At 56.6% G+C, this 22,599-nt stretch overlaps 1 protein-coding gene across 1 annotated transcript in view; it reads left to right on the forward strand.

Annotated features, from left to right (window-relative positions):
• The window catches only part of NFAM1 (NFAT activating protein with ITAM motif 1), a 36,618-nt gene extending 14,497 nt beyond the window's left edge, over positions 1-22,121 (forward strand). The window contains exons 2-6 of the mRNA XM_040233170.1: positions 4,803-5,132; positions 6,289-6,401; positions 11,728-11,826; positions 20,213-20,299; positions 21,666-22,121. Of these exons, the coding sequence (XP_040089104.1) occupies positions 4,803-5,132; positions 6,289-6,401; positions 11,728-11,826; positions 20,213-20,299; positions 21,666-21,725 (689 nt within the window). The 3' untranslated portion in view covers positions 21,726-22,121. The remainder of the gene's footprint in view (positions 1-4,802; positions 5,133-6,288; positions 6,402-11,727; positions 11,827-20,212; positions 20,300-21,665) is intronic.
• Positions 22,122-22,599: the final 478 nt, after the last annotated feature.

Here is a 22,599-nt window from a genome sequence, read left to right on the forward strand (position 1 = left end):
TGCTCCTACAGCCCAGACCTCTTTGTGCGGAGATGGTCCTGGAGCTGCGCCAGCCGTTCTGAGTGAGTCGGAGCGCTGTGGTCATTTACAGCCGCAAATGAGTCCTAGTTCTTCGAGTCCCAGCCAAGATTCAGAGCCGGTTCCCACTGAACTCATCCCTGGCGCCATCTGGGGTGAGAGTAAGGGATGAGGGCCCTGTGTTGGCTCTCTCTCTCTCCTCAAACCCCCTCTCCAACCTCCCCCACCCCTGCTCCAGGGTCTGCCAGCTGGAGGCAGAGAAGAAGCAGAGAAGCCCTGCCCATCAGGTGCTGCAGACATGGGGCCCTGTCTCTGGGCACTTGCAGGGGTGTGGAATGGACGCCCGTGGGCACTTCTGTGGCCACTCAGGGGCCCTCAGTTGGGCTCTTGCAGCTCTCCCTCCTGCCACGGCCTCAGAAATCCAAGGTCCACCCCCGTCCTCCTCTCTGGGCCCTTTGCCCCTCTTGGCCGCCCGTGAATCTAAGGGAACCCCCAGGCTGGCTCACAAGGCCCCGGCCCACTTTGCTGGGAGACACACTCCCTTTGCTGAATTAAAGGCAAAGCGGGAAGCAGCTGACACCAGGCTTGAGACAGAACAGACAGCAGACAGTATGCCATCCCTGCGGCACTCAGTGTCACGCCTCAAGCTCAGTGAGGGTCCCCAGGACCACCCCCCTGCCTCGCGCACTACATCTAGGGTGAGAAGCAGGGCCCCACAGGGCAGGCTGGGTGCCCTGGGCAGCTCTGTTCAAGCCCCACCTCACCCGTGCTCTCTGGCCCGTGGTTTCCATAAAACCTTGCAGCCTTGCAGCCCCTTGTTAGCCTCCAACTGTGAAAATGTAGGCCTCCTGCCAGCAACCACCCCCCCCTCGCCCCGACTCTATCATCTGAGAGCACTCACAGCCCAGCACTCGTCACACTTGGCTGGTTCTGACCTCACCTCCTAACCTGGCAGCTGGCTTTTCTTCCTTAGCACAGTCACACAAACCTGGGTTCAAATCCCAATGCTACCGCTTAGGAACTATGGGGCTTTGGACTTCTAAGACCCTCTGTTTTCTTTTCGTCTGCAAAATGGGGTTGGGTTAGTTGCCTCATAGGACTGCCATGATGTTTAGTTCATGGGGCCTGGGTCACACCCAGCCAGAGGACATTTTCTACACGTTTCTTTCCCCTCTGTCCTCTGGCCAGTTCTGGCCTCACTGTATGTGTGTGTTTCCGTTCCCACACTCTGGGGGATATCACTACCCCTTCCTGTCCTCCCCAGTCTCAATTAGTGGTTCCCTCCCCTGGCTCCGTCTGCTGCCCTGTTAAACTGGGAACGTTGCGAGGGCAGGGAGCTCCTCCAGGCCTTAAGGTACTCTTTTTATTCTTTAATATTAATTCATCTATTTGGCTGCTCTGAGTCTCAGCTGCGGCATGTGGGATCTTCGAGATTCATGACACAGGCGGGATCTTCAGTTGCGGCATTCGAACTCCTAATTGTGGCACGTGGGCTCTAGTTTCCTGACCAGCGATCAACCCCGGGGCCCCGTGCATTGGAAGCACAGTCTTAGCCACTGGACCACTAGAGAAGTCCCTAAGTGAAAGGCAGAAAGAAACTGAAGTCGCTCAGTCGTGTCCGACTCTTTTCGACCCCCATGGACTGTATAGTCTGCCAGGCTCCTCCGACTGTGGGATTTTCCAGGCAAGAGGCCTGGAGTGGGTTGCCATCTCCTTAGGTACTCCTAAATGTTTGTTGGAGGTGTAAACAGATGGTAGCTGAAAAGCCGTCGTGGACTCGGAAATCACTCTGAGCCTGAACTGTGGAATGCTTCAGGTGGCTACCAGCTGGAGCAGCCTGGACCCCAGAGGGGCTGCTTGGAGACACAGGTCCAGGAGAAGTGGGGGGAGCGGGGCTGCTATGGTCCAGGCTTCGGGGTGCTGACACCCAAGTAAAAAGAAGGGACTGGAGGCAGTTAGCGCCATCGTCGGGTCAGAACCCAGTTGCCTTCCTCCAACAGCAGGCCCTCCTCCTCCCTGTTCTTGGCCCACCATCTCCCGACTGGCCACCCTCACTGGTCCACAGAGACGGCTTCATCCCTCCACATTTTTGGAGACAGATCCACCCCAGATCTGAGGTTCTTTCTGCGGCAGACCTGAGCCAACGCCATCCCCTTCCACAATCCCATCCCTCTGATCCTAAAATAACGAATCCCAGAAGAATACAGAACAATGGTCATCTATTTTTATAGATTTCCCCAGAATTGTAAAGTCAGGCTTAATTGCACTAGCAGATTTCATCATTTTCTAGAAGCATCCCTCAAATGGGGATCGTTTTTAAGACACCTGGATGGATGTCTTCCTGCCGGGACAAACAGGAAGGTGGCCCCGACTTAATGACAGCGTGGCCAGCCTCCCCAGGCCGGGCATGGCCTCTTGGATACGGGACTGGAGGAGGTGCTGGGGGAGGGGGAGAGGCCTCAGTGCAGCCACTTTCCTGGTGGTTTTCATTGGGTTCAGGGCTTCCCTGGTGGTTCAGATGGTAAAGAATCTGCCTGCAATGGGAGAGACCTGGGTTTGAGCCCTGGGTCGGGGAGATCCTCTGGAGAAGGGAATGGCTACCCACTCGAGTATTCTTGCCTGGAGAATCCCATGGACAGAGAAGCCTGGCGGGCTACAGTCCACAGCGCAGCAAAGAGTCGGACACCACTGAGCGATTATCACTTCCATTTCACTTTTGGTCGGGTTCCAACCTCCAGACCCCCATAAGGAAACACCAGGCTATCACTGTGCTTGCCAGGCTGCCTTGAAGCTTCATTGCGAGACCCAAACGGGAGGAGATGCGTCAATGTTGCAAGTGGTTCCTGAGCTGAGATCTGGGGACTAGGGAGGCGTTGGCCGGGTGAAGGGATGGTGGTCTGGGCAGAGCAGACAGGAGAGGGGGCTGCAGAGCTGGGCAGTGGCCTGTGTGTGCAGGAAGGACACGGGGTGGGCTCGCTGGGGGCGGTGAGCACTGTTCATCTCACCTCCTGTCCTTCCTGGCCCAGCTGGGACCCTGGGGGATCACTGACGACCCCTTCCTTCAGCCTCTGCACCCACACCTGTCCCTGCTGTGCCTTAAAACTCATCCCTGACTCAGGCTCCTTGTTTTATGACAAAATTAAAATATTGTTATAGTTAAACAGTCACCACCAGCAGCCCAGAGATATAAAGTGCATCTCCGGAGGGGGAATCCTTGGGGCCAGCTCAGCGGGATCTCCATGCATGAGCATCACGTGTGACAAAGCCGACCCACTGTGACATCCAGATGTGCCAGTCGATCCCCTGGGACTAGCCTGAGTCCATCAGGGGAGAGGGTGTCTAGCTTCTTCTCTGGAGCTCCAAATATCAGTGTGGCCCGAGCTTGGAGGAATTATTGGGTGTGGAGGGCCGTTGTCCCTGTCCTGGGGTCCCCCAGGGAACCTGACCTCACTCCCCTGGGGACCTGGCCCAGGGCTGAGCTGGAGCCCCCAGAAGAAACCAGGCGGGCGGGGCGCCCACGCCTCACTTCCGAAACCACATAAATCCTGCTGCTGGCTCCAAGTGGCTCCAACGAATGGTCTCCCGATTAAAAACCCTGCCAGCATGTTCTCGGCGGCTCGCGGCCGACCTCAGTTCAGAACTGTCTGCTGGTCAGCTCGGGAGAAGGAAGGTGCGGGGCGGGCGGGGGACAGGGCGCACTGAAGCTGGGGGGCTTGGGCAGCTGAAGTCCGGGGGTGGGGAGGTGGCCACTGACCCAGCCCAGAATCTGACGGGCACCTCAGAGCCTGCAGGAGGGTGGGACCCCCAGCCAGGCAGACTCCTGCCTCGGAGGAGCTTTCAGACTGTTTTCCTAGGTGCCTCTGATGAAAGGCCCTGGAGAAGGCGATGGCGCCCCACTCCAGTCCTCTTGCCTGGAAAATCCCACGGACAGAGGAGCCTGGGGGGCTACACTCCCCGGTGTCACAAAGAGTCGGACACGAGTGAGCGGCTTCACTTTCACTTTACTTTTCTGATGAAAGGGGTACTAGGTGGGGGCCGGGAGAAGACAGCTCCCCCAGAACTGCCTCAGTCACGGTCATGGCCATGGGGCAGCCCATGGAACTCCTCTGCATTGTCCGAGAACTGCTTTTAGGGGTGCAGTTTGCTACCCACTCCAGTATTCTGGCCTAGAGAATTTCATGGACGGTATAGTCCATGGGGTCGCGAAGAGTTGGACACGACTGAGCGACTTTCGCCTTCACTTGCTATATTTTATAAACACTCTACAAGTTCTCCAAGCTCAGATTCAGGGAAAGGTTTGTCTCTCCTCACTGATGCCTCCTCCAGGCTGGGGAGAGCGTGCCTATGCCCGGAAGGGCTTCTTCCTGCCAGGAAGCATTTCTTCACTTGGTTTCTTGCCTCCTTCCTCTTTGCTTCTCCTTCTCCAGCTTTGGGTCATCTCAGGCCTGTGCTTTTTATCCAACGTGACCTTTGGGAAGGAGGGTAGTTGGGAGCGTGGGGTCTGGCGTCTTCCAGCCCCTGGGGAGGAGTTGCAGCTGCCTTCCACACCTGCTGAGAAACTGAGAGTTAGCAGCTGGACCCCCTGAGCCCAGACTCTTCCTGCAAAACGGAGCCCTCACGCACTCGGTCTGGGCGTGTCGGGAAGTGTAGAGTCATGTGGAAAAGCACTCATCATGCCACCTGCATCCATGTATCCATGGAGTACGCGGCGAGCGTGAGCCCCGGTCCTCGTGGGGACATGGGGGGACTGAAGCTATCATTCTGTCCCTTTCCTTCCCCCGCAGAAGAGCGGTCTGTGACCCACATCGGCCTCCCCATCCTGGTCTCTCTGGCCAACAGGGCCGTCTCCTTCAGCTGCAGCATCACCTACCCCTACACCCCCAAGTTCAAGGACTTCAGAGTCAGCTACTTCTACGTGGACCTCCAGGGCCAGACCAGCTCCATGGAGAAGATCAGCTGCCAACCTGGTACAGGCAGTGAGAACCAGACCCACACCACTGTCTGTCCCATCACCCTCAAGCTGCCTAACGCGTCTGCCACCGGTACCTACTACTGCTCCGTGAGCTGGTCGGACACCAGGATGACAGGCAAGGGCACATTCATCCTGGTCAGAGGTGAGCTTCCTCTGCAGCTCTTCTCTGGGCACAGGGTCTGGCAGGCCTTGGGGGCACAGGAGCAAAAGTGGGGAATGTTTGCCTCCCCACTCAGCTTTGGCACAACAGAACTGAGCCACCTCTGGAAGCCCCTGGCCACACAGGTGTGCTGAGATGCCCACCTTCGTGTGGAAAGGGCAGAGTCTGGGGTATGGATCGGCTCTGGCCACCTCTGGCAGGCCCTTGTCCTTGGGGTCCCTTTCGCACCACGGGTCATGTGAGTGCAGGATGGAGCCCGGGGCCCGTGTGTGTTTGTGGAGACCTGTGAGCATGCACGCGGCTCGTGGACATCTTTCTGGGGTCAGAGTCCTAGTTTTCATCACATTCTCAGAGGAGTGAGTAATGACTCCCAGAAGTTAATAAGAACAGCCCATCACCGAAGTCACAACCCTCTGACCCAACTCTGCCGTTCCCACTGGTCGTGCCAGGGTTTCAGAAGGCCATGGACCTGGGCTTGGCACCCCTGTCCTGCGGTTTGCCAGGATGTGGCCTTGGACTTGCTCTTCATGGCAACACCCTGCCTGTCAGAGGCCTTTCTTGGGATGAGAGGGATCCTGAATGCAAGGGCTGGAGCCTGGTGGCAGGATGTTCTAGGTGAACTCCAGACACACATGTGCCTGCCATGTGGTTGGCGCTCTGCCATTTTTTGGTCCACCATATGGATGGAGGGATGGAGGGAGAAAGAGGTGGACAAAGGGACGGGTGGCTCAAGGGAAACAGCTGGACTGTGCCCTCGCCCACCCCTGGTGCAGGGCAGCACCTGCCAGGCCTGGTACAGACTCTGCCCTCACTGCTCCTGCCCGTGTGAGCACGACATCACGGGTGGAAAGGAGGAGACCCCAGGAGGTGATGTGGCTCGCCCAGGCCCCAGAAGTGCCTTTTGGTGGAGCCAGGCCTTGAGGCAGGGGCACCTAAGGAGCAAAGGATGTGGTCCTTGCCCTTGCCAAAAATCAAGGCAGCGAACACAGGAAGGGGCTCGGCTAAGGCGAGTGGGGGGTGGTGGAGGACCTCAGCAGAGGTGGGGTCCGGGATCCTAGTCGGGGAGAGTTGTAAGCAGGGCTGGGGGTGGGGTGTGCCTCTCCAGACAGCTGACCTCTGCTTCCCTGCCCTCACCCAGACACAGGGTACCAGGAGCCCCCCCGGAGCCCCCAGAAGCTCCTGCTCTTCTGCTTCGTCGGCATCCTGGCCGTCCTGAGCATCCTGGCCACGGCCCTGCTTCTCTGGAAGAAGGTAGGGGATGAGGACCCACGGCAACCCCGCCCCCACCCCACTCACCGTGGCTTAGGGACAGCCCCTCCCAAGCAGGGTGCTTGGAATAGGTGCTTCTTGGGGCCATTTGCTCCCGGGACCCCTGCCTCACCCCACCTCCACCCCCACAGCCACCAGATCCTTTTTGATCTTGTTGCGGGAGGTCAGGACTCTTGAGTCTTTTCCGGGGCTCAGGTACCTTCAAGTGTCTGATGGAAGCTGCAGGCCTGCATTTGTACCATTTCTAGCTCTGTAAGTTTCCAAAACCTTATCTCATATTTTCTGTGCGTGCGTGCTAAGGCGTTTCCATCTCATGTTCAACTCTGTGCGACCCTATGGACTGTGGCCCGCCAGGCTCCTCTGTCCATGGGGATTCTCCAGGCAAGAATACTGGAGTGGGTTGCCATGCCCTCCTCCAGGGGATCTTTCCGACCAGATTCGACCCAGGGATCAAATCTGCCTCTCTTATGTCTCCTGTGTTGGCAGGCAGGTTCCTTTTCCACTAGCACCACCGGGGAAACCCATATTCTCTGGATCCCCGGCAACCCCGAAGGAAGGAAGGAACGTTTCCTCAGGGCCGCTGGGTGCTGGGCACCCTCCCCTGCATGCTCTGGTCAGTTGACCTCCGTCACTTCTTCCCGCCCTACAGCTTTGAACAGTGAGGTTTCTTCCCCCCTGTGGCTCTTCCAAGGACAGGGACAGGTGGGAAGGCTCTGAGTCTGTCTTCAGGAGCAGCCCCCGGGGGGCAGCCTGGGTGCTGGACACAGTAATCTGAGGCAAGGGTGCCAAGGGACTCACCCCCACCTGCGGACCCCCAGCTCGGGCACAGCTGTGTGAGCACACAGGTGTCTTCCATGGGTGGGATGAGGCCTGAGCTGTGTCCGGGCAAGAACTTGACCTACTTCAGCCCTTGCTCTGCAGAAAAAAAAAAAGGATTTTAATGATTGGTTCTCAGTGTCCAGTGAAGCCAGGGAGGCCATGGTGCAGAGTAGGAGGTCACTAAAGAGGGGAGGACAGGAGAGGGTGGACCTCAGAAGCCTCAGCTTGACTTCTATCCCAGCCCCTCCCCCTGCCACACTGCCTCAGAGACCCCTACCTCCTTCCCCGCGCCCTTCCGCCTTCCCTCCCCTCCTTCCAGGAATAGCTGCTGAGTGTCTAGTGTGTGCCAGGCTCTGGCCTAAGTGCCAGACCTAGTGGAAAGCAGACAGAGGCACCCCCTGCCCTCTTGTCAAGTTTCCACCCTCTCTGAGCCTCAGTTTTCTCCTCCAGAAATGGGGTTAAGGACAGATCCCCTCCTCCATCTGAAAAGGTGGGCGAGACCTCATTGGCCAGACGCCAGCGGGTGCCTCGCCCCGTGGGAGCACAGTGCAGAGCACCTCCTGCTGTTGGCCGTGCACTTGGGGCGCTGGGGTGAGAGCCCAGCCTTGAAGGGGAGAGGACTTGGAAGGCCGGGAGCTGCCGCGGGGTTTGTGCTGCCAAAGAATTCCCCAGAGTTCCGTGGAGCTGCATCTAAATCCGGATGTGGACCCTGTAGACGCTGCCCCAGAACTGGATGGCCCGCATGCTTTGAACCCTGAGCTGAGCACAGGAACAAAGCATGCAGCAGGGTCCCCAGCCAGATACAGGCCAGCTGGCCCGCCTCGGAGGCCGAGGAGGAAAAGGGACAGAGGACCCCAGGAGCACATCTGATAAACGCATCAAAGCTGGGAGCTACCGACTCAGAAGAGGTAGATGAGTCCTGTCCTGAAAGCGGGTTCAAGGGCTCCCACTCAGTGTGAGGGCGAGCTGGGCTTCCCGGAGCAGGCAGCCTCCGACGTTGGTCCGTCCTCATCCTTGCGGGGCTTCAGACACAGCAGGTCTCCCTCCTCCATGGCACGCTCCATCCTTGGTTCTGGACTCCCCAGAGGAACCGTGTGCTGGGTCACCCACATTTCTGTGGCCTCTGTATGTCGGCACGTCCCAGGCCCCTTCCTCAGAGCTCCCCTCATCTGTCTATACTCTTGATAACTGCTACGCTCTAGGGATTACAACCCCACCTAGTGTGGCTGCCCTGAGCCCTCCTCACCGTGCTCCAGATCACGTCTTCTCCGTGCAAGTGGCCACGGGCATCTGCACCCACCTTGTTGGGAACAGCGCTCCTTAGTCCCCAGCAGCTAGCATCATCCCAGCAAGTAGCACCACGCCCCAGACGTTCAGACCGGAAGCCCTGGTGTTGTGCCTGGCTCCCCGCCGCCCCCACGGCTGATCCCTGGGCCCGTCCCGCAACCCCCAGCCCAGGCCTCCATCACCCTTCGCCCAGAATACGGGTCTCCCTGTTTTCCACTTGCTTCTTCTCACTCTGCCCCACACAGCCTTGTTTCTGTGTCACCGCCTCCCCCCCCGACCAGAGTGTAAGCCCCAGAAAGAAGCCCCAGACTTGGTGTCTGGGGGAGCCTAACTCACAGTGTTTGTAAAAAGAATGATGGAGTAAGTGAGCACTGAGACCTGAAAGATGAGCCCGCGGTGGCCAGGCTGTGAGGTGGGCAAGGTGACAGTATTGCTCCCACCTTACAGAGCAGGAAACAGAGGATTTACAGATTTCCTGAGCAGCTGAACTGTTTATTCGTTTGAAAATCACAGTCAGAAGGGTACATGCTGATGGTCTGGGACGGGGCACCCGGACGGGGCAAGGCTGGCTCCAGGGAGCATCACTTCCACCATAACACAAGGACCTGGATTCTTTCTCATGCTCCACTCCTATCTTTGGACAGACAAGCAAGCTCTGAGAAGTCCGTCCCCGCCCCTGGCAGACTTGGACTCCTTCTCGTGACCCCACAATGTCTCTTACCTTCCTAGTGGCCTCGCCGCCCTCCCCCACCCCCAGCCTCAGTGGAACACCACGAGGCCACGCCTACCTGGGTCTTGTCACCAAGAAGTCCGGGAGGGCCCCTGCCCATGAGCCCACACCCACCAGCTTTGGCAGTGAAGCAGGTGGTACAGAGGAGGGGCACTTGATTTGAGAACAGGGCACCTGGGTTTGATCCAAGCAGTCACCAACAAGCTGGACAAACTTCAGTTTCCCCCTCTGGAAAGCGGGAACTCCATGCCCACTTCCTCAGGCAATTATGAGAATTAAGTAACAATAAGAGATGGTTAGACACCACACTGACTCAATGGACATGAATCTGAGCAAATTCCGGGAGACAGAGAAGGACAGGGAAGCCTGGCATGCTGCAGTCGATGAGACTGCAAGGAGTTGGACATGACTTACTTAGAGACTTGGCAAGAATAAGTCCTAGAATTCTTTGTAAACTGCAAAGTGCTGCCTGAATGTCTGCCCCTGTCTGTCTGGAAGACCTACACATCCCAGAAGAGCCAAAACCCCAGGTATTGTCAGGGCAGCATCTTGGTCAATCACACAGACCTGGGTTCAAATCCTGCCCCTGCCGCTTCTGGCTCTGTGGCCTCGGCCAAGTTGCCAGCCCTCTCTGAGCCTTCACAGCCTCCTGTGTGGAACAGGGATGGTCTTGCAGGTTTGTCAAGGGGCGCAGGAGGCAGGCAGGTCACACATTTAGAGCCCCACCTAGCACCCAGTGAGGCTCCGACCTAGTCCTGAGCCATTATTATGCTGCGACTGGGGATGGCGCTGGCTTCTGCCCGAGAGTTAAGTAGCTCTCGAGAGCTAATCCCAAGTAAATGGGCTGGGGACTGGCAGGCGGCCAGGGTTTTTAATTAGCTCCTGCCCCGAGATGAGGCTGTTCTTGCTCCACTGTTGGCAGCGCGGTGCCTGCGATGAGAGGGGGGCGTGTGGACAGCCTCCTTCTGCCTCTGCACGGCCTCCCGGCTCCCAGAGCCCCCGCCTTCCGGAAGGCACCCCCACCCCTCCGCCCCCGCACCCTCGACCACTAGAGTTTCTTGCAGCACCCAGCACAAGCTTTCTGAAACCACCTTCTGATCCTAGCGTGTCCTGCTTGCAGCCTTCAGACCTTTTCCACCATCCACCCTCTGCTCGCAGCCTGGCACAGCCGCCCCGATCCGTCCCAGGCAGGTTTGCGTCTCTGACCACGCTGACCGTCTTTTCATTTCTCGAGACCTTCAGGCCCCGGCACCTGCTGCTGCCTCTTCCTCTCCTTCCTCTCTTCCAAAGAGGACTTAAAAAAAAATCTTTGGCTGCGCTGGGATTTCGTTGCCGCGCCTGGGCTCTCTAGCTGCCGAGAGCAGGCTCTAGGTTCAACGGCGTGCACAGCACGTAGGATCTTCCTGCGTCCCCTGCATCGGCAGGTGGATTCTCAACTCCTGGACCACCAAGGAAGCCCAGCCTTCAGGTCTCTAACAGCCCTTTCTGCTGGGCAAGGCACTTGTTTCCTCTCGTGAGCCAGAGGCTCTGTCTCTGTCGGTCAGCACAGGAACCGCGCTTGGGAAAACTGCTGGTTCATCGTCCACCTCTCCACTGGGTCCTAAGCTCCGGAGGGCAGGGATGGGGGCCCCGTGTCCACGCTGCCTGGCTCACTAGAGGTGCCTGGCGAGTGTGTGATATTGCCCAAGGGCCACCTAAGCGACACCCACATGGCAAGCACTTACTTCCTCGTCGGTCCTCGTCGGTTCCCTGAATCTGTGCAACATTCTATCAAAGGAGGGTGATTGCTGGAGAAAGTGATGTCCAGAGTGGGGGCCAAGGCAGAGCCCATGAGGGACAGAGAGGACTGGACACCTGGTCTGGCTGGTGCTCACTCAGCAGCCCTCCTCAGTAGTCGGCCCTGTAGCCAGGGACCCTGTCTCCCTGCTGGCTCTGTGCCCTGCAGCACCCACCTCCCCAGAACCAGGCCCTGTGTGGTGGACGGGGTGCCTCGATGGAATCTTTATCGTTTCCAGTATCCTTGGGCAGGTGAGTGATTTGATGTAGGTCTTGAAGGTGTCTGGGTGTCCTAGTTGGCACAAGTGGTTAAAAAAAAAAAAAGAATGCCTGCCAATGCAAGAGACATAAGAGATGGAGGTTTGATCCCTGGGTCTGGAAGATCCCCTGCTGGAGAGCATGGCAACCCACCCCAGTATTCTTTCCTGGAAAATCCCATGGACAGAGGAGCCTGGGGAGGCTGCAGTCCACAGGGTCGCAAAGAGTCAGACATGACCGAAGTGACTCAGCATGCATGCACGCATTATGAGTATTTGCCACGCTTCTCGGGAGAAGGTGGGTGGAAGGCGCTGAGTGATCAATTTCCGAGTGGCCTCATGGATATCTGCCATCCTTTCCTCTGTGGGGTCTGGTGGGGTCTGGGGAGAAGGGGAGCTGCTGGTCCCCGGCCTGACAACCCTGATTCCTTTCCCCCAGAGACAGATGTGGGCTCTGTGGAAGCACGTTGCCAAGAAGTGCCCGGGCCCCAGTGCCACCAGCAGCCCGGGGCAGCCTCCATCAGACTCCGTCTACACGGTGAGTCCTCCACCCCCTGAGGCCTGACTCGGGGACTGGTTCCCTGGCTCAGTGAGAGTTCCAGCTATGTGACTTCTCTGTGAATTCCAAGCCACTGCTTCCTCATCTGTGAACTGGGGACCAGTAATCCCGCCCTGTGGGATTTCTGTGAAGGTGAACCGGGGTTCCAGGTTTGTGGCCCTGGCCCCTGGCAGACACGTAGATGGGAGGTGCCGCTGGGGTGCCCTCCTTGGCACGCCCTTCCACTTCTGGAATGAGGGGGCAGCCAGGGCACAGTGGTGAGGAATGAAGAAATGTTCTCCATCTGACCAAATGACAGTGACCAGCTCACCAACTCCTTCCTGTTTTTATTGCACAAACAACATTGGAGCAACAAGACAAAAAGAGGAAAAGGTCGGGGAATGTCCCACACCCTAAATAGAGCAAGGAGTTTCAGTTCTTCACCATCCCCGTCCCCACCACGCACACACACATATGCACGCACACATGCACACCCATTGTTTTATGTCCTTACAGCCAAGCAGAGGCATAGCCGGGTGCTGTTTGTTGCCCAGCAGGGCCTGCCCACCTGGTCAACACGTGGCCACTCTGCCCAGGGGCTGGGATGCCGACAGACATTCCTTTTCAGTTGCGCCTATTTTAGCTGAATGAGGAACGTATGCTCATTGTCGAGAAAGCGAAGAATAAAGGCTCCCCAATGTCAGCTGCGGTCTCAACTCTACGGGACCTTCAGGTCCTGCCAGGTGTGATCTTGGCTCCACACCTGGGAGGTGCACAGCCATGCCGGGGGTCCTGCAGGGTCCAGCAGCTCCAGCTGTTCTTGTCCCCACCACCCTGACCCGTACATGAAACATGGGTCTTTCCTCAATGTCCAAAAATCCCCACACAGACGGTGTTCAGAATATAACCCTGATTATCAAGGATGAGGTAGATGGGGACGAGGCGAAGACAGGGTTCCTTCAGGACAGCACCGATGGCCCCAAAGGGGACACAACACTGCCAGCTCTCCCAGGGCCTTTGCCCCCACTCCCACTCCAGGGGATTTCCAGCAGCCACTGCTTCCCACAGGGCCCCAGACTTCCCCATAGTCTCTTTTCTCCCGGCAACTTATGGTATTTTCCCTGGGAGGAATTCTGATATCAGCTGTTAAATAAAAACATTTCTTTCTCTCCATACACACACACACACACACACACATACACACACATACACGATCTTTCTGTATATGTCAAATAGAAGAAAATAATCATCATCCTAAACCTATCTTCTTCCAGGATAAATATTACTAACATTGACTTCTATACCTTGCAGTCTTTTCTATAAACACATACCAAGAGACCCATACACACACTCACACACACACTTTTTTTTTTTTAAAGAAAATTGGAGTAGTACCGCTATTTTTGTTCTGTTACAATATCTCATGAACATCTTTTCACATGAATAAATATCCTTCTCCAAGGTTATTTTTAATGGAAGAGACTCACTTTTGCATGGAGCATCTTTCTTGCCTGTGTTTAGACTTCTTTGAGACTCAGGCTAACTTTGCTGGAGTGTGGGGTAGAGGTCCGATGGCCCTACCAGGTTGCTGGGTGGTTCAAGAGGCTTTAAGGCTGGAAAGGAGCTGGGAAGAGGGGCCACAGACTCTGCTAGCCCTTGAGACCTGTCCCTAGTAGCTAGGGTTGGACCTGGGCAGGTAAGAATGACATGAACAAGCGTGATGATGATGTCAGGGGTCGTTTGTTGAGTACTTACTGCATGCCTGGAGCTGTGGTACACCCGTCATCTCATTAACACTCATAATGGGGCTCTGGGTGCGTTGTTCCCATTTTATTTTCTAATTGTCTATTGCTGGTAAGTTGAGATATGATTGGTTATTTTTTATATGATTTATTTTTGTATGTTAACTATATAAAGAGTAACCTTGCTGAACTCACTAATTAATTCTAATCCTTTCTCTGTACATTCCTTTGTATTTTTTGTGGACCCAGCCATGCCATCTATGAATGATAGAAGTTTCATTTCTTTCTTTTTAACCTTCAGACCTTGTATTTCTTATTTTCTTGTCTTACTGCACTGCCTCAGACAGTGATGGTGAATAGGAGTGGTGGACAGGGAGAGACCTCTGTGCACGTCCCCTCTCTACTTTCTTCCTCTCTTTTGTTGTAGTTATTTACCGGGCTGCACTGGGTCTTAGCTGTGACATGCAGGATCCTTAGTTGTGGCACTCGAACTCTCAGTTGCAGCAGGTATGATCTATTCCCTGACCAGGGACTGAACTCAACCCCCAGGATTGGGAGCGTGGAATCCTAGCCACTGGATCACCGGGGAAGTCCCTCTCCTCTATTTTCTTTGGATACTTTGATCACTGATTTTCAATCTTCCTTCTTTCCTAATTCATGCACTTAAAGCTATGAACTTTCCTTTAAATTGGCTTTAGCTGCATCCCACAGATTTTGATATGCCATATTTTCGTTATTGTTCAGTTTAAATCTCCCACTGAGATTTCCTTCCTCCCCCATGAGTTATTTAGAAGTGTTTTGCTTGATTTTAAAATGTTTAATTATTTTCTAGTTTCGTTGTTTTTTATTCCTTACTAATTCTGTTGTGATCAGAGAATACCTTCTGTATGATTTCAATCTTTTGAGGTCTTTAGAGATCTGCTTTAGGTCAGCTTACATTTCAAATGCATTTGAAAAGAACTTGCATTGTGCATGGCTGAGTGAGTGAGTGTTCTATGTGATAGAGAGGTCAAGCTTATTGATTGTGTTGTTAAAGTATGCCATATCTTTATTGGCTTTTTGTCTATTAGATGTTAAGTGAATCAAGTTAAAATCTGCCCATATGATTGTAGATTGTATATTTCTCCTTCTAATTATGTCAATTTTTACTTTTTATTCATGTGGAAAAATGCTCATGATATATTGTGACCAAAAAAAAAAAAGGCTATCGTACTCCAGTTCGTGTGTGTGTGTGTGTGTGTTTGTCTGTGAAAATTGACCAATTAAGGAGCATGGATTTGGATTGAGCCAGAGAGACTGGGCTGCAAAGCTTAGTTTTTTTGCTCATGAGTTCTGCAGCTTAAACTTTCTGAGCCTTGGTTCCATAAGCTGTGACACAGGGCTGATGTACAGTTTTCCGTTTACAGTTTGCAAACATGTTACGATTTCTTCTATCTTCAGTTTCTCATTTTGAGCCCACAGCCCCTCCAGTGACCCTGCTCTTTTTCCACGACTCCTGTTAACAGGTCTGTCAAAATTCTGTCTTCAGTTTCTCTCTCTCTCTCCTTTCTGATCCACTTAGTCAGGCTTTCTGCCCACCTGTTCTCTCTGCCCACCAAAGCCTTCTTTTTCAAGGTCGCTGTTGGCCTCCATGATATTAAACCCAGTGGCCTGCTGGGTCCTCCTCTTCCTTGGTGAGCTGCGGTGTCTGAGGCCAGCAAGCACTCCCTCCTCCTGGACACGCTTTCTCTATTTGCTTCCAGAACATTCCACCCTCCCGTGATGCCTCTCTGACTCACGGCCATACATCGTCAGCCTCCTTCACTGGTTCCTTCTTAGAAACCAGAGGAATCCTGACCTCTAAACGTTGGAATCCAGGCCTGGAGCCCTTTCTCTTTGAGCTTCTCTCCCCTCCCTGGGTGATTTCATGCAGCCTCAACCTTTTGAGACCGTCTACATGCTGACAGCTCCCTCATTTCTATGTCCAGCCCAGACACCTCCTCTGAACACCGGAACCAGCTCTATTTGGACCCCTCATCAGCTTCTCTCTCAGACCAGTCTCCAGTTCTTCACCCGTGGAACTGCCTCTTCCCGCAGTCCTCCTGATGCAGAGGATGATGGCTCCACCCTTCCTGTTGCTCAGGCTAAACATTCGGCAGCTGTCCTTTCCTTCTCTCCCTGCCCCACTGCTCCTGTCAGGCCCATCAGCACAACTTAACTCCAGACATATCCGGAATCTGAGTCTTCCCACCCCTCCAGGGCTGACGCTGGTGGGAACCACCACCATTTCTTGCCTGGAGCCCTCCATTTGGGTTCTCCTTCTTTCTCCCTTCCTTTCTCTCTCTCTCTCTTTCTTTCTTGTATTTGGCTTTGTCGGGTCTTAGCTGTGGCATCTAGTGCCCTGACCAGGGACTGAACCCGGGCCCCTGCGTTGGGAACATGGAGTCTTAACCACTGGACCACCAGGGAATTGGAACCCCTGGAACCCCTGCAATTGGTTTCTGATCAGCTGGCCCGTTATTACCTTAGCCCCACTGTCTGTGCTCCGATCAGCAGCAGCGGAGTCACCCCCTCCAAACATAGGTCCCATCCCTCTCTGCTCTGAGCCCTTGGTGAGCCTCGGGCCTCTGAGAAGAAGACACCAGGGCAGGAGTAAATGTATGATAGTGGTATTCGGGGACCACCTGTGAAAGCAAATGGAAATGACTGGGAGAGCTGATGCAGATCTGGTCTGGGTAAAGGAAAGGGCGAAGGAAGGCAGAGAGGACATGCTGACCTGCGCACAGTCTACGGACGCTTCAGCAAGGCCCCTGGGAGCCCGGTCAGAGGGCCCCGGGGGTCTCCCAGGGCGGGAGAGGCAGGGATGGCATCCCTGCCGGGCTCAGCCACTGGCTGGGGCAACCCACGGGGGTGTGGCCTCTGTGCACATGAACGCTGGGTCTCAGAGCCCAGCAGCCGGGCCCTGGGTCAGTGCTTTTGATCCCTGGAGCTGGAGGTCTGCGGATCACACTCACGACTGTCTAGTGAGGTGGATTCCTGCCTCACTCAGAGTGGGCACTGGAGCCCTGACTTTTCTCTGAGAGCTCTGGCCACAGGCCCTCCCGCCGGGGCACTCACTTGCTCCCGCACACTGGTCTCCATGCTTTCCTGCAGACATGGCAGGCTTGCCCTGTTCCACCCTGTGGTGGGGCCTTGGTATTGCCTGTGTGTGCCTCCCTGCTCCGGGGTTCTGTCTGGAGCTGTGGTGGGGCCCCTCCCTCGCTCCCATCTCCCTGCTCAGGGGGCACCTTTGCAGGGAGGCCTTTCTGACCTCCTCATCCCCACCCCAAGCCCCCCACCTACCCCCGCCGTGACCCAGCCTCCTTCCCTTCCTTCTCCAAGTCTCTCCGTGGCCCTTACGGCCACTGTTTGCTTTCTGACCGTGGTCTGTCTGGGACCTCAGGGCCCGGCACAGAGCGGGTGCTCAGCAGTCAGCTGAGCGGAGGCCCGCTCTTAGCTCCCGGGGGGCTGGGGTTCCCTGGGGGCTCCGTGCTGGGCAGAGTGGGCACTCCATGGTGAACGTGGGGCGTCAGCGTTGTAGCTTCACATGTCCCAGGAGCATCTGGATGCCTCCCCTCAGCTCTGCTCCAGCTTCTGCCTGGCCCAGCGCCCTCATTCTCGCACTCAGCCTCCAGCCCTCCCACTCCTCCTGGCAGGAAGAGGGGCCTTTCCAGCACACCCCTGATGCCGTCGCTTCCCACCCAGAAACCTCCAGTGACGCCCCACTGCCAGCTCCTCAGCTGGCACGTGAGGCCTTCACTTGGAGGCCTAGCCCAGCCCTGCCTTCTCGGACTCTGGTTAGCGCCATGGGCCGTTCGCTTCAGACATGCCAGGGTCCTGACCTAGAGCAGAAGTGCTCCGTCTCTCCTGAGTATCCCTTCTTGCCGAACAGGGGTCCTGGATCTGCCCCCAGAGTGAAGTGAGTGAAAGTCGCTCAGTCGTGTCTGACTCTTTGCAACCCCATGGACTTTACAGTCCATGGAATTCTCCAGGCCAGACTACAGGAGTGGGTAGCCTTTCCCTTCTCCAAGGGTTTTTCCCAACCCAGGAATTGAACCCAGGTCCCCCGCATTGCAGGCGGATTCTTTACCAGCTGAGCCACAAGGGAAGACCACAGAGGGCATCAGGCAAATCTCAGGTGTCCATGAGACACAGCTCTTGTGTTTCCTTGGTGACAGGTGTGGGTGTTACTAGGGCAATCAATGTCCAGGACCCTCAGATTAGGTCTTGGCCCAGGGCCGCTGACTGCAGACCTCAGCCCACCCAGACAAAGGCCTTGGCGCTGACTTCACCCCTCTGCCAGGGCTGATGACCACTCAGCTCAGCACCACTGTCCATAGAGGGCGGCAGGAGGCAAAGGACTCGGGGGGCCTGGATCCCAGACAAGTGGCCCAGCCCGGTCCAGCCTTAGCCCAAAGCACAACACAGCAGCGTGGCTCACCCCAGCGCTGTCCAGGCTAGCTCTGACAGCACAGCGTCAGCCCAGCTCAGCCCGGCAGCCGGTTCAGAGGCCTGGCCCTCTCCCCGCGGAGGGAGGCGGCCCCCATCACCCCCCTCCCTGGAAGGCCAAGAAGGTATCCTGTTGACAGGTTGCCTGCATTTCACAGCCTGTGATGCAGGTCACAGCCGGCATGCAGATGCAGCCCAGCAGGTCAGGGCTTGTCAAAGGCTTCACTCAGCAGCTGCTAATTGGCAGCAGCTCCTGCAGCCGCCCTTTCCTCAGCCCCGCAGCTGCTCCCGCCCACAGCCTGACCACCGCCAGGGTGGGTCAGAGGCCTGCAGGGCCCCGGGCCAGGATGCTCTTCTCTGGCTTGGAAATCACTTAGCCATGTGCCCAGGCCGGTGGGAGCACACATCACAGAGGGCAGGAGGAGCTGTGTGACCTCAGACAGCTCTGGGCGTCTCTGGGCTGATATGTGGTGGGCGGCCCATGGGCACTGGACCTGAGAGAGAAGGGGACCCTCTGAGGGGCCCGAGATCTGGTCTTCTGCCAGCATATCGGCAAAGAGGTCCTTTTTCTTGCTTCTCTCTGTGACCAGGAACATCCAGCTTGATGGGAGGGCGGCTGTCAGATCTTCAGAGATCCAGGACTGGGTGGATGGAGGCTGGGGGCCCAGGGCCACTGGAGAGACCCACACCCCGTGTGTCAGGCTTGCCGGGGGTGGCTGGTGCTTTGGGCAGGCGTGAGAGCCCAACAGGCCAGAGCAGGTCTCAGAAGATGCCTTTCACTGGAATTGGGGCTCCTCCCTGGGGCCTCCCTGCTCCCACAGGCAGGTCAGAATCCCCTCTTCCAAGACCCTCCCTCTTTCTGACTCGGAGGTCCCTAGGGCAGCCTTGCCATCCCTGTGTGTGATGCCCTTGAAGTGAGGGTCTCACAAGTGCCAAATGGTTTATTACACAGGTTTTCATGCCCTGCTGCTTCAGAGCCTCCTCCCACCCCTCTTTACCTCCCCTCCCTTCTCTTGCCTCAGAGTACCACCTGTCTCTCCAGCCTTCCTCAGCAACCCCTGCTTGCCTGTTGCCAGGGAAACCACCTCCTTGGCAACGAGCCGGCATCCATATGACATGTACACGTGGGAAGGAAAGGTTCCTGCCTCTTGCTTAGGCTGTTAGTGGCTCTGCTCCGACAACCCCCAAGGAGTGGCATCCACCCTGGTGCCCATCAGGGTCTGAGCAAGGGTCTAGGCTGTGACTGCAGAGAGGGCAGGGAGGCACCAAGCCCCCCTTGATGATCATTCAATCATTATTAAGCACATGTGACTCACTAGACCCTGGGCTGGGCCCTTTGTGCACAATATCTCATATAATCATCCACTGAGCCTGCAAGGTGGACAGTTATCCCCATTTTACAGATGAGAAAACTGAGGCACAGGAAGGCTCCCGGTTGCCTGTGGCTGGCAGATGTCAGAGCTGAGAGCCTAATCTTGCCTGATTTCAAACAAGAAATCATTTCTTTTTATTAATACCATCCTGAGGCCTCTGGTCAGGCTGTTCCTAGCTGGACCAAGAGTCAGTGGGGCCCTAAGACACACACCCAGGTAAGTGAGGAGCCCCCTCACCACAGCTCATTCAGGACTGTTCTCCAAGGGTCCCAACCACAGCCACGGTGACCTAGAGACAGATCAAGCCCCTCTGCGGGAGAGGAGTGTGATTCCAGTGTGACCTAGGTCCTCTGTGAGCACAGGCTGGCAGGAGGGGTCAAGGGAGACCTAGAGGGGTGGAGAGATGAATGGGAGCCTCCCAGGGGCTTTGGTCCAGGGAGTGAGGGGGGATGTTCACAGAGCTCCTGTTGGAGCCTTGGCCGTGGGAGTCACATCGGGGGACTGCTGGCTGCCAGGTGCCCGAGGCCCTAAGGCCAGGCAGGGACAGTGGGTGTGGGCCTGGGCCCTTCCTCTTGCCAGCGAGCTGGAGGCCTGGAGAGCCCGCCGGGCTGAGCACAGGCTCCACGAGAGGCTTGAGGTGGTGGGAGGGGGTGGCAGGGAGCACCCAGAGGTGTGGCACTGTGCAAACGGGGGAGGGTGAGATGGCCCCAAGAGGGAACGGTGGGTGCAGAGGTGCGGCTGTGTGACCGAGAGGAGTGAGGCTGGGCGCCGTGGGCGTCCCCTGACCTCACGGGTCTCCCGCAGGACCTACAGCGCCGCGAGTCCGAGGTCTACGACTGCATCCAGGGTGAAGCCGGCAGCCCGCCCACCTCCCAGGGCCTGCTCTCCCAGGTACGCAGGGGCGGGGCAGCGAGCCTGGCTCCCCCTCTCCTTCCCTGTGTCCTCCTTCCACTTCCCCTCCTCTGGGAAGTGCCCGCCATGTGCCGGTGGTGGGGGGTGAGCCACCCGCTGCTGAAGCAGAGCCCTCCCCCGAGGCGGCTGACCTGGTGCTTAGGAGGCCTGGTGGGTTTACCTCCCACCCCGGCACCCCCCCTTTCCAGCTCTGCCGCCCTAGCCAAGGGGCTAACCTCTGTGCCCACATCTGTAAACTGAGGACCCTGAGAGCATTCACCTCCTAGACTTGCCATGAGGATCACAGGTGGTACTGCGACCCAGTAGGCGCCGTGCAAGGGAGCAAGCGTAACCGCCACTGGGCACAGTAGAGTGTCTACGCCGGTCAGTCAGGCAGGGATGTGAGGCTTCTCGCTGTCCCCAGGCTGAAGGTGACTGGGGACTGTGCTGGCGGCAGCCGGGGCAAGCCTGGACAGGGCTTTATTATTATCATGAAGGGGGCTAAGGCACATCCCTTGATCATGAATCTCTCTTAAACCTCAGTCTGCTCATCTGTCAAGTGGGTGCATGACACTTTCCTGCAAAACCAACTGCCCATGAATTCAAATGAGTTCCAAGTTAAGTAGCATCTATACCAGAGCTCTGGACACCATCAAGTGCAAGGGGTTCAAGGACCATGGCTGGGCACCTTGGAAGAACCATCAGGAAGTGAGGGGGGCAGGTGCTTGGGCCCCCTAGCAGAGGCTGACTCTGTTGAATCTCCTATTCTCAAAGCTCTTTCTACGGTCATCTCTGAACTAGGCTGTGACTGGAGGCAAGGCTTCCCCACCCTGGGATCCCCAAGGTTGTCTGGGCCATCCCAGGGAGTGACCACTGTATGCCAGGCCCTGAGGTCCTGACCAGGACAACTAGACAAGGCTCCAGTTCCCCAGCATCCTCGAGTCTGCAGGAACAGGGTCATGGATTCTTACAGACACACAGAAACATCTGTGAATAGTGGGCTCTGGGGAGGGACCAGCCCAGAGTTGAGGAGGGGGCTCTTGGCGTGCTGAGCTGAGCTCTGTAGAGTGAGGAGGAGGTCATCAGGGAACAGATAGGGTCCTGGGAGCACTCCAAGAGGAGAGAAGAGCATCTGGAGAGGCCTAAGGCAGGAAAGAAGAGGCCTGTGGGGCTGGAGGGCAGAGAGCAGGCGTGGGGTGGGAGGACAGGAGAGGAGGCTGATGAGGTGGGCCTGGGGACAAGAATAGGGCTCCCGGTCAAAGCTACTTAGAAAGCCATCTATTTGTCTGCCTTTGCCCAAAACTAAATTAGTGCAAATTTATCTTTCTCCTCCCTACTGTTCATTTCTTTATTTTTTCCTTTCCAGGAGAAACAGCATAAATTTGAGGGTGATGGTGAATTTAACCTGGTCTATGAAAATCTCTAGGACGAGCTCTGCCTGCCCACAGGTCTTGCCCTGGATCAGAGGCCCTGGGGAAGCCTTTCCCTCCAGGGAACTTGATCTGTATCGGAAGTGCGGCTTCAGGGTACCCCATCACCTCACCCCCACATTTACGAGGCTGGCCCCCATGCCTGTTCCGCAGCCCAGTCATGCCCCTCAAGTGTGCCACGTCTCCAGGCTTTTGCCCAAGCTGTTCCCTCTGCAGGTGGGCACTCCCTCCATCTCCAAGGGCTCTCTTGAACACCTCCCATCCCTGGGGCCCTCCTCACCCTCTAGGGACGCTCGGGCTCTCTTGTACCAGCCTGAGCCACCAGGAGGTTCCAGCGGGGACCCAGTACTGTGTGCACACGTGCAGAGTAGATGAATAAAAGAGCAACTATACAAAAGGCCCCCACCCCTTACCCCCTGCCCAGTTGGGCCAAAGACAGAGCAGCTGTGCAAAGTGGAACCGGGGGCCAGCGCAGGAGGTACGGGGTGTGAGCAAGAATGAACCATGCGGAGGCTGGGCTGGGAGACCGAGCTGGAGGCCCAGGATGTGGTCATCGGTCTGCGGGCCTGGGACTGGGAGGGTCAGGGCACATGCAAGTGAGGAGGGAGATCTGGGCATCAGGGTGCAGGGAGGAGGGTGCTGGCAAGACAGGGGCCGGACAGACTGACGCTCTCTGCCTCCCCCCACGGGGACCCCAAGGTTGTTTACCCTTCAGCCTGCCCCCGACGCTCAGCATGCCAACTGCTGCCTCCCAACGCCCCCCTCCTCAAAGCTCCCCACCCCCAGGGCCTCAGCGGTGCCTCTGTCCACCCTGCAGCCCCGTTCCCCGGAGCCCCCCTCCACCTGGCCTGTCCCCACACCACCCTCCTT

This window comes from Oryx dammah, unplaced genomic scaffold, assembly GCF_014754425.2.
Source record: "Oryx dammah isolate SB20612 unplaced genomic scaffold, SCBI_Odam_1.1 HiC_scaffold_29, whole genome shotgun sequence".
Lineage (NCBI taxonomy): Eukaryota > Metazoa > Chordata > Mammalia > Artiodactyla > Bovidae > Oryx > Oryx dammah.